At 45.7% G+C, this 15,196-nt stretch overlaps 1 protein-coding gene across 2 annotated transcripts; it reads left to right on the top strand.

The window, feature by feature from the left end:
* Window positions 1-6,436: 6,436 nt before the first annotated feature.
* On the top strand, window positions 6,437-10,895 carry TSPO2 (translocator protein 2). 2 transcript variants are annotated; one of them, XM_019546704.1, is made up of 5 exons: window positions 6,437-6,553; window positions 6,907-7,035; window positions 8,438-8,660; window positions 9,585-9,723; window positions 10,694-10,895. In XM_019546704.1, exons 3-5 carry the CDS (start codon window positions 8,488-8,490, stop codon window positions 10,874-10,876), a joined length of 495 nt encoding a protein of 164 aa, XP_019402249.1. In that variant the 5' UTR covers window positions 6,437-6,553; window positions 6,907-7,035; window positions 8,438-8,487; the 3' UTR covers window positions 10,877-10,895. The 2 variants fall into 2 exon arrangements, with proteins under 2 accessions (XP_019402249.1, XP_019402248.1); XM_019546703.1 differs by lacking the exon at window positions 6,907-7,035 and having other exon boundaries at window positions 6,438-6,553.
* The last annotated feature ends 4,301 nt before the right edge of the window (window positions 10,896-15,196 follow it).

Genomic DNA, 15,196 nt, shown 5'->3' with positions numbered 1-15,196 from the left:
TCGGCTTGTATTAGGTCCATGCTACCACAGCTAAACTGCTAGTGCACCCTGCTGCCCTGGGTATCTCTATAATACTGCAATCACACCAGGGCTACCTTGTCAACCTCATCTAATTTGACTTGTATAGCTGGGTTGCAGTGTATTTTATTCCTTATTGGGAGAGAAAATACCATAACTATATTGGTTTCAGCCAGCAGAAGTCTATTCTTGATGGACAGGTGGCTGGGAATGTCCTTTTGGACAGAGTGACCATACTCTGGGGTTAGTTGGCAGGCAACAGGTTTAAAAGATCCAAGGACTGTTCTTCATTAACTAGCACTAATCAGTTATTACACCTCTTCCAGGATCTTTTGGAGGACAGGAGTGTAATTTCACCTAACAGGCAGAGGCATTTCCAGTTGCTAAATGATCGGTATAAATATGCCCGACTCCGGAGGATGTTCTGCCACTGCTTCTCCTAAGACTCACAAAATTCAGGGCTTACCTCAGACTCCGGAAGGATCCCAGCACATCCCTTCACTGCATGGCAAGCTGAGAGCACAGGTCTGTAGCACCTGAGCAAAATGCTGAATCCCAGCGGAGGGAGTTTCTCAGTGTGAGGCACAGAAGGGCGCTGGATTATTTGAACTGGAAGGTGTGGCCTGGCCTTTCTCCTCTGAGGAGTATGTGCCTCTGCAGCAACTGCTGGAGAGGGATTGGATTTTTTCAATCACATTTCGTACAATATATCTTATTCCTGTGATCAGCAAACTCAAAGAAAAGAACTTTGTACTTGCTGGAAGGGCAACTGTTACAACTAGACATCCACGTACAGTGACTCAAGCTGAGTCCTCCTTATCTTCCTGTTCAGTGAAAATTGCACCTTTAACCCTGAGAAAATAAAGGGATTATTTTTAAGATGACTCCTTTGCGGAGAAGGGGAGGCAATTCAATCAGCACAGCAATTCCAGACTAAGGCTTAGCTACAAGGCCTATAAGCCAGGCCTTGTGATGGCCAACTGCACAGGTGTGAATAACTTTAGGAAGACTGTTCCAAGCCCTCAGTGTCAGCATCTAATGAAGTGTGCTCAGGGTCACAGAAGCTTAAGCACTTCTGATTTAGTCAGTCTATAAAGGTGCATCCCTACCCTGCCTTCTGCGTAAGCCCTCGATCCGTAGACTTGGGGTCGGATGCGTCAGAGGTGGAGATCAATCGTTCTAGAACAGAACCAGCAAAAAAATCAGATTCCCACCTCCAAAACAAAAACATTCTGCCAAATCAATCAATATTGGGCAGCATTCAGCATTGCTAAATTTGCATTATTCACCTAAGAAATGTTTTTGGGGGGGGGTTTTTTTGTGTTTTTGGGTTTTTTTGGAGGGGGACAGGGAGGACAGTTCTACTCCAGAGCATAAAATTCTGAGTTAACACAAGGCCCTTGCTCCAAATGTGTGTTTTGTTATAAACAGACCCAGGGCTTTTTACCTTGGAGGAGACCAACAAGTCACATTTCCTAGAAAGGCTTTAAGCACTCACCGTGTACATTCCCATAGTTAATGGGTAATTTCGGCAGTATAACTCAGCTCGGACACTGCACCTCTCTGCAGTGGCAGTCTTATTTTCTTACCCCGTTCACTTACGGGCTGAGTTGACCAAATTAAGGTTTGTCCAAGATCTCAAAGAGATTCAATTAGCCTGAGCCTTTTTCCTTAGTAAAGACTCTTCTCGTGAAGAATTAGAGATTGAAACCACAGCCCAACCCTGCATTCAGCACTTCCACTGAAGTCTTTTGAAAGCTTTGCCTGGATAAAGGCTGCAGGATGGGGCTTCAGAGGCATTTACAGTACACAGGATAGGTTTGAACTGGACTTGGAGGCAGGATTACAGCCTGTATTGACAGAACTGGGGCAGCTGTGGTATAGTTAGCTCAGGCACTGAAAATACTGTTGATTTGACAATCTATTTTCAAGAGTACAGCACATTGCCATGTCCTGGTCTTCAGCAGCATATTCAGGTGAATAAATGTTTTACATCTGGGAGACTACCTCTGAATATACTGAAAAACCTCTTGGGACACAATAGACTAAGGTTGTTAAAGAAGAAATCACATGTGATTGAGTAACTCAATTATCACATCTCTTCCTTTCTGAAAAGATATTGCAGGCATAGGGTAGAGGTCTAAAACTGCAGTAAGATTACTGTAAGATGCAGAAATGTGTAGCATGACTGTTGAGTACATGTTTTCAATACAAAAATCTCATGACTCCACCTTTTATTACTGTAAGTAAGTTACTGCGGAATCGGTTGGCTCATTAAACTGAGTAACAAAGGAAAAACAATACTGTGTTTGAGAAATTATTTCCAAGTTATCGCACAGTTCTTCCCCTCTGCTCTGTGTGTGTGCGTGTAAAAGAATACCTTTATAAAAGAGTTTGTGTGCGAGTGCACACACACACATAGATTATTTTAGTTTTAGTTGAGTAAGACTCGTCAATTAAGTGGAGCAGTCACAACCAACACAGAACCAAGAGCTGGAGGTTACCTCTAGACTGGATTATGATCATGGGTGGGTATAATTTGTTCACTAAGGAAAGGCAAGGGATAAAGGAGGCAGTGTCACTTATTTTATTCAAGTGATACAGTTGCGTGGAGATGCAACAAAGAGGGAGGTAGACCTGTTGAAAGTTTTTGGGTTAAGGTAATGAAAGAAAACATCAAGAGTGATGTTCTGATAGGCATCTACTATTGCCCACCACACCAGGAAAGGCATTGGATGGAGTGGTTTTTTTGTTTTTTAAACTTACCACAGTACCCAAATTGCTTGATACTTGTGAGGAACTTTAATTACCACGCTATCTTCCAGGAGGGTAACAGTCAACAGGTCATCCAGAGAAGTCCTGGATTGTGTTGGGACCAGCTAAGGTACAGGCGGTAGAAAAATAGCTCTTCTTGATTTGCTTTTTACCAATAGGCAGGAATTGACTAAGAATTTCAGGCTAGAAGGCAACATAAAAGGCAGAGCAACAGAAGTAATTGGAGGCATAGAGAACATGACCCATAAGAAAAGACTGGAAGATCTAGCACAAGTTAGCCTGCTAAAGAGAAGAGAGACAATTTGATAAAATTCTTCCAATATGAAAAGGGCTGTTACAGAGAGGATAGTGATCAACTATACTCCATGTTTATAGAGGATAAGAAAAGCAGTAACAAGCTTAAAGTGCAATAGTTGATATAGGCTGGATCTTAGGAAGAATTTTCTATCGCTAGGGATGGTTACACACCGGACCCAGTAATTTGGGTGGCTGTGGACTTTAAGTGCTGGTGAGAAACCCTTGGCTGGAATGATTTAGACAAGGAGATTCCTGTCCTGAGCAAAGGATTGAACTAGATGGCCTGTAGAGGCCCCTTCTAGTCTTATGTTTCATGACTGCATTCAGTTAAATTCTGGGTGTCAAACTCATTTGACACAGGATATTATATTACAGTAATAGCAAAGGCCATAAGACAGCCTAGGGTATGCCCCAGCCTCCATCCCCAGCAGACACTCTACAGAGGCAATAAGAGCTATACACAAATTGCTCTGAATGTACTAAGCTTCCTGGGAAGGCAGGTAGACAAAATGGTTTTATACCATACCTTAAGGACTACCTAGGGTGTTTTCTCTTGCCTCTGGCACTGCTTAGGACCATGTGACGGGAGATGCACTCACGGCTGGGTCTCACACCCAGGACCAGGAGCCTCCTGCTCTCACCCACAAAATATTTCCTACGGCCTTTCAACCAGGTTACGCGTCTACCTGAACCACCAGCAGCAAACTACTGGATTTATACAGATGGCCAGTGTTTTAAAATGGCTGTGGCAATCAAGCACCTGCTGGCTGCTTGACTCAGCCCTTAAAGCGGCAGGCACCGCAAGTGCACTGCCACAGACCATTTTAGCCATCAGACAGTCCTCAGCAGGACCAGAGCTGGGAGCTGCTGGGAACAGTGTTGTTACAGGACTGGTACGACTATGTGGGGAAAGTCCTAGTAGCAGTTACAGAGCTTTATGGTCACAGGGACAGCAGATCAAAAGTATTAGGCCGTGTGAACAGCCCTTTATTTTTAAGCTGGCACCCTGAATTCCTCCAGCATCCACATTTGTGGGATAGGCTGAGACCTAGACAGCTCGGTGCAAATACGTCAAAGGGAACTTTGTTCTCACTGTGGCAGTGCGCTTGCGGTGCCTGCTGCACTTGCGGTGCTTGATTGCCATTTTAAAACACTGGCTGCCTATATAAGCACAACAGTTTGTTCCTGGCAGCCCAGGTAGAAACATCATGTGGCTGGAAGGCTGTTTGAAGTATCCTGTAGTTTAGTGTAGGAGGCTCTTGGTTTTAGGTATGACCTAAAATAGCTTCCTGCTGGGGATGGTCTGGTGGGGTCCCTGGAAATACTAGGCTAGTTACTACCTTGGTGAAAAGTGAGTTGGGATGCTGTAATAATCCCAGCTCCTATGACTGGGTGGGTAACCCTGTAATAGGGTCCAGGAAGGTGGACCCATGTGAGAATGTGGGCTAGGTGCTCAGAAACCTAACCTGAGGCACCCTTGACTGGTCAATGTTGGGGTCAGGGTCAGAAGGGACAAAGGGCCAGGTGCCTGCTGCAAGGGATGCCCAGAGCTGGGGGCCTGGGGTTTTGGCTCTTCTTGGAGATGAGGCCAGGGCCTGTGTGGCCAAAGGTCCTGGGAGGGGGGCACACCCGAGAGCAGGAAGAGTGCAGGGAGCTAGGCAGCCCAGAACGAGGGTGGAGTAGGCTGCCTGATTGGAGGCATCCAGTTAGGGTCTGGACTGGAAGATTGTGGGGCTGGTGATGCTAAGAACTGATCCCCTCTGCAAGGCACGGGCTGTGGTATAGGAGAGGTTTGGAGCTACAGAGGGCAGCCCCTGGCATTGGGGAATGTAATGGGCAGTCTCCTGCATCTTCCACCAGGTTATGGGAACAGCAAAGTTGTGGCAGATGAGAAGAGACAGACTGCCCTATAGAGATGGGTGGCTGGGCTGGTATGAGATCTGGCCCCGAGCACCCCAGTCACACTCAGCAACAATCTCTTCTATTCCATCCCCAGAAGGAAATACCAACAGCTGAACCTGCAGCATTGTTACTTCCCAATGGAGTTGCCAAAGGTGTGTGCTGGTACTATTAGTTAGTGCCCTGCATGTTATGACTTCAGTGGTAAATGGGCAGTGAACCGGCTGAGTGCATCAAAAAATAGTCGGTCACACAGCAGCTGCATTGTTGAATGATGAGGGTTTCCTGTTGCAAAGGCTCCATAGCAGCAGACATGGAAATGATATGCAAACAACTGCTGCTTGATTACTGCATATACTACACCCGTTATTTTAAAGTGACCATCACGGTATAAAAACACAACAATTCCAGGGCTATACTGATTTACATCAGATAGAAATCTGGCTCTTCAGTTAATTTTTCCTCTCCCTCCCCCTCCCCCGGCTTTCTTCCCTCCTTAAAAATATCTTTCTTTGGCTCCTCCAGAGCACGATACAATGAAAAGATTCCACTGGGGGTATATTAACACTTACCGTACACCCCCTGAGGGGACACCAGTTCTCCTTCAGGCCGTAAGATTCAAGTAATGACCCATAGCCAAAGTGAATTTTTGTTTAATTCTCCATCCCTTGCAGATGGCTTCCTAATGGAAATTGATTCCTAGCAGTTTTTCTTTTCATTTTACATGCACGTCTAATGCCCTTATTTAGTTGCATCTTTCCCCGATTTGGCTAAAGGGGAGGAGGGGGCAGCGTCGAAAGCATCTGGCTACAGAATGCTCTGATGTAAAATACTGTGCTGATTAAAACTGTAGGCACGTTCCTATCCACGCAGCCTGCTCTTTCTCCCTCACTCATGTGCACTGTTCCCTATAAAAGAAACACGTTTGGAGCCAGATCCCTAACTGAAGGGCAATAAATCCATAATGTCCTGCTGACATCCATAGTTACTCCAATTTACACCAGCTGAGGAGCTGATAATCAGTCTCTTTCATGAATACTGTGGTGCACAAATACACCGCCTTAAACACGGGTCTCACATTTAGCACGCTTGCATACAAACACACACTCTTGCTCATCCCAACAGTTCACACCCAGATAGATGTGATTTGCACATGACTGAGCGCTCACCATATACCCCATCAAATACGACACGCTCACAGCCATGCACACAAAAGCAACACTCTCCTCCCATGACCCACAGAGAGGTTTTCCTGGCGCGGAGAGGTAGAGCTTCACATACTGCTGTGTGTTTAAATTTGACAAACTCGATCAGCCTTCTTCATCCTGTTACACAAATACTAGCAGAAGAATTTTCTGTCACTTATTGCAGACTGGGCTCCATTGTGTAATCTAACACACACACATACATAGGCACACACGCCCCTTTCTTTGCTATTTAGGCATAACTCAGCCTGATAATTTCTTCAGTACGTGGAAGCAGCAGCAGAGACAGACGGTGCACTGAGGCAACCTTTAATTTATTTGTGTTTCCCTTGAAAGGGCAGGAGTTTAACTACGAGACGGTAAGTGAAGACTGCCAATACCTATAGCTCTTTCTTGTCAGCTTCACCAACTGATTCCAGTTCACGTGTCACGATAGTGAGAAGACAATTTCACCCCTTAGTTAATTCTGCTGGCTAGCAGCTTGTAGCTTACAAGCAGTGCCTCCCCCGCATTTTTTCTTTTTTCGACAGCTCCCTAGTTGTCATGTCTTATTGTAGTGTGTGCCCTTCCCTAGTTTTAAAGCAGGCTTGACCCCCTTGCTAAGTGCAAGATAGATTTTTCTGGTCCCAAAGATGCTTCAACGGTGCCATAAGCTGTCTGGTCTTTTGTTTAAGATAATGCCTCTGTGTATTTATTCCTTATTAATGCGTAGGTGGATTTGTAGTTCTGCTAGGCTGGCTTCCTAAAGATGAGTCTCTTCTTGCATGATGACAATAATAATTAAGGTGGACTTCAATGCAGTGTGCTTGACAGTTCTGGATAAAAATCCCAAACAGAAAAGGTCAGTTCCCTTCTTGTGATCTGTGTTTCTCCAGCAAGAGTAACAGGGTATTTTTTTTTCTGAAAAAAGATGTATTCTGAATCCCCTCTTCCTTACATTGCCAAATACAGCCAACCTTCCTGAAGGCTTTCGCTCACACTCCTGCAGTGAGGAGAACGTTGTTTTACTGCCAGGAAGAAAATCCCACATGCTGTCTCAGATGAATGCTATTTAATTTTTATTTATGAATAGATCTCAAGAGAGAGTTGAGATTGAACAGGGATGTATCAGACTGTCTACAAAGTAGAGAAGTACAGTGAGTACAGGGGACATGCAACGGACAGTACTACTACCTGTAAAATGTGGGACTAAAAGGTAAAGGAGACTGAGAAAGGGATTGAGACTAATCATCCTTTGGTCCTGTGCAAAGCTCAGGAAGAGAATCATTGTCTGGCCCTGAACAAGTTGGTTGCTCTGTCCTTCACTTTATACAACTGTGAAATGGGGATGATAACAATATCGGTGTGCATCCCCAGACGGCTGTATGAATTAAATAATCTTCCAGTTAAAAATGCTTTTTCAGTGCAGACTTCATTCACAATGTAAATCTATAGTGAGAGGTTAACTGAAGCACGAAAGGAAGGGGGTGTTCTGACAGACTGTGAGCCAGACCATTCCTATTACAAGTAGCAAGCAGAAAAGAGATAACAGCTCCACTGCCAGGTCTAGTGCTGCATGTAATACATGGGAGTTTTAGTGCTTTCTGAAACTACGGCATTTGAAAAACACTGAGAAAAGTAACTTCCGCCCCACTGTCTGATGATGGCTCTATACAGCCATGTTGGGTAAACGAAGTCATAATTAAACTGCAGACACCAGGGAAATACCTGTGTATGGGGGCAGAATGAGGAGGGGAAACGGTTTTTTTAAGAAGATCAAATGGAAAATATCAGTTTGTTATAAGACATTATTATCCCTCTCTTACAGAAAGGGAAATGGAAAGCATGGAAGGGTTAAATGTCTTCATCAAGAGTCAGTGCCAGAGCTGGGGAAGACAGGCAAGGACTCCCAATTCTCAGTCCCCTATTCCAGCAACAAGGGTACTCCTTCACTCAGTTTGGTCTAATAGGAGGGACGTTCCCCTCCCACATAATAATACTTGGAACTTCTTATCTGAGGTTCATAAAGCACTTTGTGAAGCTGTGCTTATATAACCATCCCAATGACAGATCAGAAAACAGAGGCACAGAGAGATGAAGCAAATTGTCCAGGACCACGAGTCAGCGGCAGAGCTGGAAATGGAAGCCTAGCTATTCATTCTCTGTCTTAGCCACTATAAAGGGATGCTGAGTAATTTGACTAAGATAAAGACTTTAAAGTAAATATTGTCCGTTGTCAATGATGCTCAACTACTGCTTTTCAGTGACAAGAGACCAGGACGAACCAAAGCTTAGCTCCTTCCAGTCCGGAAGGATGTGGTCTCACGTTGTTGGCTTTTCCATCTTCCCTCATATCGGGGGATTTCTCGGCTGGTTCTTCAACCGCAATTCAGTGCCTACTTGGTATGAAAATCTGAAGAAACCCGCTTGGTGCCCACCCAACCAGATGTTCCCCATTGCTTGGACACTCTTGTACACAGGAATGGGGTAAGATCCTGGGGTAAGAAGATTCTGTGTCCCAATCCTCCCCTGCTCCTCCAGCACTTCACCCCTAGGGGATATGCTACTTCATTGCTCGCTTTTGGGGATTTCCTTCTCCTGTACCAATGGGAAACGGAAGGGATGTTTTTTAGAAGCTGGACTCAGCACCCTACTGTGCCTTGAGCCCAGTTTAACCCATTCAGTCCACTTAACACCTTTACGGCCAGGGACTTAATCTATTCTGGCTTTATGTTGCACTCTGGATCATGGTGATTGGGCACATCTAACACTTTGTCCTACAGTGACGTTGTTATTGCACCATGCTTTAGTACTTGCTTTTGGAAGTACTAAAGCATGGCACAATAACCACCAGTACTACACTGTACATGCAGTACATGGTTATTTTTAGCAGCTACTTCACCCTAGCAGTATGCTATAATGGGGGAGCACGCTGCTATGGCGAAGTAGCTGCTGGTCATGTGTAGACACCCATGGATGAGCCCTTAGAGTAGGGACTCGGATCAGGGCTACCTTGTGCTCTTACTACTGTAAGAGAGAGGCTCTGCCCTGAAGAGCAGGTAGTCTAAATATGCAAGACAACCTGTGCCTGTGAGATGAACCAGAGACACGGATGTGGCTGTCCCAGTGTCTCCCTGGTATAACCCCGTATAGGAGCCACTTTTGCCCAAGTGCGGTATGTTTGCATTGGGGTTTACATCGGTGCATTTACACTGATGCACCCTTGTTAAGACAAGCCCCAGGAGCTGCCTTCAGCTGGGGGAGAATCCATGCTTGATAGTACGTTGTGGTCAGAGGATACCGTGGAGCAGAAGTTGATGGCTCCTGGTAGATTCACGCCTGATCCAACTGTATCAGGGAGAGGAGGCAAATGGGATATCAAAATATTAACTGGGATTTTCTCCTTCACAGCTTTGGCTCATTCCTGATATGGAAGGATGTAGGTGGCTTCAACAGCAATGCCATCATCCCACTAGGCCTCTTTGGGGCTCAGCTCGCTTTGAACTGGGCATGGCCTCCCTTGTTCTTTGGCATTCATAATCTCAGACTGGTAAGATGGCCATGTCTTTGCCGATTAGCTACAGGCTTGTGTTGCTTGTGTCCCTGCCAGCTGCCTGGGACCTTTAAGAGGGTCCACAACTAGCACCAGCAAGTGTTACATCCTGTACTGGGTTTAAGGGGCAAGTCAGCAGCCTTGCTCAGCTTCTCTTCATGTTGCACCGGGTTCTAGCCTGTAGTATCAGTCCCTGAGCTGCATTTGTGCTTCAGATATTTGGCAGTAGCCAAGGAGGGCGGGAGATTATGGAGCTTCTGGCTTCTGCACCTTCCAGTTAAGAACCCACAGCTGGAGATAAACTTTTGGAGCAACAAACCCGGCCCAATGAGAGGCAGCGACAGTTGCTTCAAAGAGGACACGTTATTCACGCGCTTATCAGGCAGCCGAGTACTCTGCCATTAGAAGAGCCCATAGTAGGGTGTGTCCTGGACTAGGACAAGGTAGCGTGAAGCAGAGGATCAGCACAGGGAGGAAGGGAGAGAGCCCCTTCTGTGACATTCATGTAGCAAACTATGCCAGGTATCCAGAAGCTGCTGATCATTAATCCGTTCTAGAAATGCCACCCCTTCTGTTTCTCCTGCCCGGAGTGACTGCTAACTTGTCAGCCAGTTTGGGGCAGCAGAGTGAAGTCTCAGGGGGTTACCTGATAGCTGGTGTAGGGGCTTGGGAGCTCATAGGATTATGGAGTAGGGCTCACATGTTTTCCTTTGGCATCACACTGCACAGCAAGGAGCCTGGCTTGCTGTAGGCTTCAGCTGTGAAGTTTAGATCCAGATCCAGTTGGTGCCAAAGCTAGGGTTTTGGTTCAGCCAAAGGCCTTGAGTTAATCTGCAGTGCTTTGTGCCTCCTGCTGCTCATACCGTCCTCAGTAAGAGCTCTATTATGCTACGTAGGGATGCGTGACCCCATAGAGCTAGTTTCCCGTGAAAAATGCTTCAGTTATTGTCTTTTCTCTCTTGTCCAGGCTCTGCTGGACATCCTGTGCCTGGATGGCTTAGTGGTAGCTACCATGTACTCTTGGTACCCCATTAACAAGTTGGCAACAATGCTGATGGTGCCTTACCTGGCTTGGCTGGCCATGGCTACTTGTCTCACCTACATCATCTGGATGGATAACCCTGGGAAGAAACCAAGAAAGAAACAATAAGAGATGGGAGTTGTGCAAGTGAAGTCATTCTATCATTCATCCTGAAGTGGGGAATCAAGATCTGATCACGTGAAGTCTATTAGTTTTCAGATAGTAGGCCTGTGCAAAGTGGCTACCGTTCGCCTCGGATTCAGATTCAGCCGATTCAGGGGACAGCGATTTGATTTGGTGATTCGAATCAGTGTCCCGATTCAGTTCGGCTGAATCTGATTTGGAGATTTGGCTGCCGTTGAATCTCCAAATCAGCCGGGCCAGGCCCATCCCCTGCCCCTCTCCCAGCCCAGCACTGGCTCTCCCTGCCCACCCCGGCTCCTGGCACTTGTTAAAAAACAAAAAAGCCCAGCTCACCAGGTGCTGCTGGGTGGGTGGTGATCCCCACTGCCCCACACTGCACAGGGGGCTCTGCACAAGCCCCCTAGGCCCCCCTATGGGTGCCCTGCCTGGACCAGCTCCAGCCCTTTAAGTAAAAAAACCCAAACCTCTCTCTCCATACACACTGCTCCTGCCAGTTGGGGGGGGGGGAGGGACGATACCCGCTACCCCCCACACTGCCCCGTACCGCATGGGGGCTCTGCACAAGTTCCCTGAAGCCAAGAGTAGTGAGTCCTGGGGGGTTTCTCAGCTTTTTTTTGCTTTTTTTTTTTTAAAGGGCCAGAGCTGGTCCGGGCAGGGCACCTGTTGCGGGAGCTGGGGGTGAGGGGGCTCATGCAGAGCCCCCCATGCAGCATCGGGCAGTGGGGGGCAGCAGGGATTACCAATGCCATTTTCACAGTGATTGAGGAGCTCACTGGTTTTTGTGGCTTCCAGGAAACCATGATTTAAGTAGGTCCCTAACCATGATCTGTGCCAAGGTGCTTCTTGAAGGAGGGTCCATTGCACTCTCTGCCCTTCCCCTGTTCTGACCCTTCCTTCTGCTTGATCTGAGCCTGAAACTGAATGTATGTAGAGAAAGTATTTGCTATTCTTTTAATTAATGAAATAGAAGCAATGTATTAAATAGATGGAACTTTTTTGCTGGCAGCTGATTGTAAGGGTGTCCATGGGTGGTGAAGAGACTGTGGCTATTTTGGGTATTGTATTCTTAACTGCTAATGTAAAGAAACTGTAGTGGCTTTTAATAAAACCATGATGTCTTTGTCCTAAAAATAGTAGTATCTCTTTTGATTGTGGCACTGGGATTGCAAAAGGGATATAAAAGTTCTGTGGGATCCTGGCAAGAGCCTCAGACTTATTCGCTGACTGCAGAGAAAAGGAGAAACAACAGCATTTCCAAGGAATCCACTGAACTTGGGCAAGAAAAAGCTCACTCCTCAGTAGGCCAGTTAGAGTGGATGGATTTCTGAGGTTTCAAGGCCAGGAGGAGACTAGACGGTCACCTTGCTGGGGTCACTTGACCCCCAGTTACCACCCCAGCTTGCTGCAGCGGGCTGGACCTGATGATCTTCCGAGGTCTCTTCCGGCCTTACAATCTGAATCTGAGGGGCCTCTGTGATCCTCCTACATAAAACAAGCCAGAGACTTTCATCCAGAGATTCCTGAATCAAGACCAATGCTGGATTTCTTTGTGATTGCTTATTCAGAGCTTTGCTGCAGACTAACTCTTGTGGGGGGCGCAAAACTTCTGGCACCAGATATACCCTTGAGTTAGTGCACAGATAACAAACGGGCATCTCCACAGGAAAGAAAAGAGGTGATATCACGACAGGACAGGATCCTCCTAAAAGCAATGGCTAGCAGTGGAAATGTCTCTGAAAGGATCATACTTTAGAGATAGCAGGGATTTTCTTTCCCTATTAGAAGACACGGAGCTATTCTTTTATGCCAGTAGGATCCAGACTTTCCAAAGGACTCTCTCTTTCAGGATGTCCACTTCAGACCTGCTAAACACTTTCCAACTCAAGCTAACATGAATGGAAGCTGTGGATGCTTGGCACCTCTGAAAATTAGGCCCAGAGCGAGCTGCACAGCCACAAAACGAGTCTGTGACTGGCAGTTATCTTTGAGCCAGTCCATCACTCTTTCTCCTGGGCTGCATGGGCACTTTTACTTAGGGCCGCTTCACTAGGCACATAGCCACAACTTCCTCTGAGTAAAAGCTCTGTAAACACCCCAGGATCTGGTTTGAAGTGCATACTGTAAGAAAAAACTGTGGGACTATAGACGAATCACAAGCTACCATATTTAAAAGCTATTATTCTATTTTTTTATAAGCTTTGGGGATCCTTACTATTATCTTTGCAATTTGTTTACAGTGACATCTAGATATGACAATGAGACTGCACCTCCAGATAGCCACACTCCTAAGAAGCCGAAGACATAAATTAGTTCTTTTTAAAGGGAAAACAGTATCAGGATTTGGAAGATCCAATTTAGCTGATTTAAGATGGATTATTAAAGACAACTTTGGAATCGATCTGATTTTTTTAGCCTGGCCGTTTCGGAGGAAATAGGAAATCCACAGAGCCCCATCTAGTGATGATATGAGGAATACCAAGAGTCATCTTATTTTGGTGCTTCTCCAGTTTCACTTAAATCCTGCGAAGGACAGCTAGCAGTGATGGTCAAATGTGATTTAAAAAAAAAAAATTGGCAAATATTGGTAACATTTTAACAGACTTCCCCCCCTATTGTTCAACCCATGACAGAACAAGTTGAAAGTTTGGACTATGAAGAAGGGAATATTTTTTGAAAATCTGCATCACAAATCCCACTTTCCTCCAGTTAGAGCAAGCAGAGCTGTATCTCTCCATCAGCTCCTGTTCATCTGTAAATCTACTCAGAGCTTCTCTTTGCTCCTGCATTTCCTTATGGGCAGTCCAAATGGCAAACAGTCTGAAATAGTATGCCTGGCAGCAGAAAATCACTTAGCAATAATAAGCTGTGAGAATACATTATATTAATATTTTTAAAGTAATTTCAGTTACGTGTTACTGAGGCAAGTGCAGTAAAACCCTCTGCATAAAATAACTTTATTTTAATAGCATTTCAAAGCCAGCCAGAAGAAGAACATCTTACATATCTTCTGATAACGCTTAAAGATTAGGTCATCTCCTCTGGTAAGCACTATATGAAGGCTGGGTACAAAGGCTTTCTCTACTCTAAAGAAGTCACAGTCTAAATAATAAGAAAGAAGGGAAACCAGAAGCACAGAGAGGTGCAGTCACTTCCCTGTTTACAGTCACATAACAAGGTTGTGCCAGAGCTAGGCATATAACCCAGCATTGGATTTATGCCTAGTGAAGTCAGTGTAATGGGGGCAACATTTATGCTCTATTCTGTCCCACTCCACTCCCCTATTCCCTGTATCACACTGCCTTTCCACGGTGGATCTTTTCTGCAGAGAATCCCAGAGGTGATACTGGAAAGTCTGTGCCAGCATTAACCAGGAAGCTGGCAGGCCCAATCCATATCACATTAGCAGGCATGCAAGGAGGGTTTTATTGAGCTTCCCAGAACCGCTTGTGGAATGGACATGGCAATTCCATCCCTGAGTTAAAGAGCACTCTAACTTTCGAAAGGGAACATTATGACATGCATGATTTCACCACTGACTCAGACACAGGCCATGCACCAGTTATAGGACGATGGCATTTAGAGAGAGGTGACACATCTTAGATCATTTGGTCTAATGATGATTCCCTCCTGTCAGCCCTTCCAGAATGAAGCTGCATCAGATAAGCTGATCCTTTGCTTGATCTTAGCCAAAAGGGCACATCCCGTGTTGCTGGTTACTTGAATATTTACAAGTAAACAGAAGCTTTCTGCTTTACAACCGGACTCTTTTCCAATCCCCTGTCTCATTCAGTGATTTCCCAGCTGAGTATGACAAACAGCACATTGGGTTCTTTGGCTGTGAACTGCAATTTATTGATGTCTGTACAGGTCTCTTGGGATTTGCAGAGGCTAGGATTCCCCGCAAAGCTGCAGAAGTGATGCAGCAGGAATGAGCTTGTGTAGCCCGAAACTGAACTGCCTTCTTGCCGAGACTGTTGCGACCAATCAGAGGCCCCCAGGGCCAGTTCCTCTTCTACCTATTAGGCGTCTAAGTGTCTGGTGTAATCCAATTTCACCCTGTCCAATCCATAAAGCACCACTAATGCAAAAAAGCAGGTGGGTCTTTGCCATTTTTTATGACTTAGTCTTATGGCTAAAATAAGGCACTTTAGAGAAGTAGACACCTGGAAGGTTTCTAAAGAACCATAGCAGGGTGGAGTAAGACCTCACTTGGATACTTAGGGCAACATCTTACTCCATTAGATCTCCTGGGTGCATCCAGACAAGCATGCACGTGCACCCATTTGTTGCGCTGCTAATATGCAG

Source organism: Crocodylus porosus, unplaced genomic scaffold (assembly GCF_001723895.1).
Source record: "Crocodylus porosus isolate Cpor-Errol unplaced genomic scaffold, CroPor_comp1, whole genome shotgun sequence".
Taxonomy (NCBI): domain Eukaryota; kingdom Metazoa; phylum Chordata; order Crocodylia; family Crocodylidae; genus Crocodylus; species Crocodylus porosus.
The sequence above is the reverse complement of the archived record's forward strand: the minus strand, read 5'-3'. Positions and strand labels throughout refer to the sequence as shown.

Coding starts and splice junctions, on each gene's coding strand:
- TSPO2 (XM_019546704.1), top strand. CDS start 8,488: ATGTGGTCTCACGTTGTTGGCTTTTCCATCTTCCCTCATATCGGGGGA. Junction 8,661..9,584: donor CTCTTGTACACAGGAATGGG/GTAAGATCCTGG, acceptor TCTCCTTCACAG/CTTTGGCTCATTCCTGATAT. Junction 9,724..10,693: donor GCATTCATAATCTCAGACTG/GTAAGATGGCCA, acceptor TCTCTTGTCCAG/GCTCTGCTGGACATCCTGTG.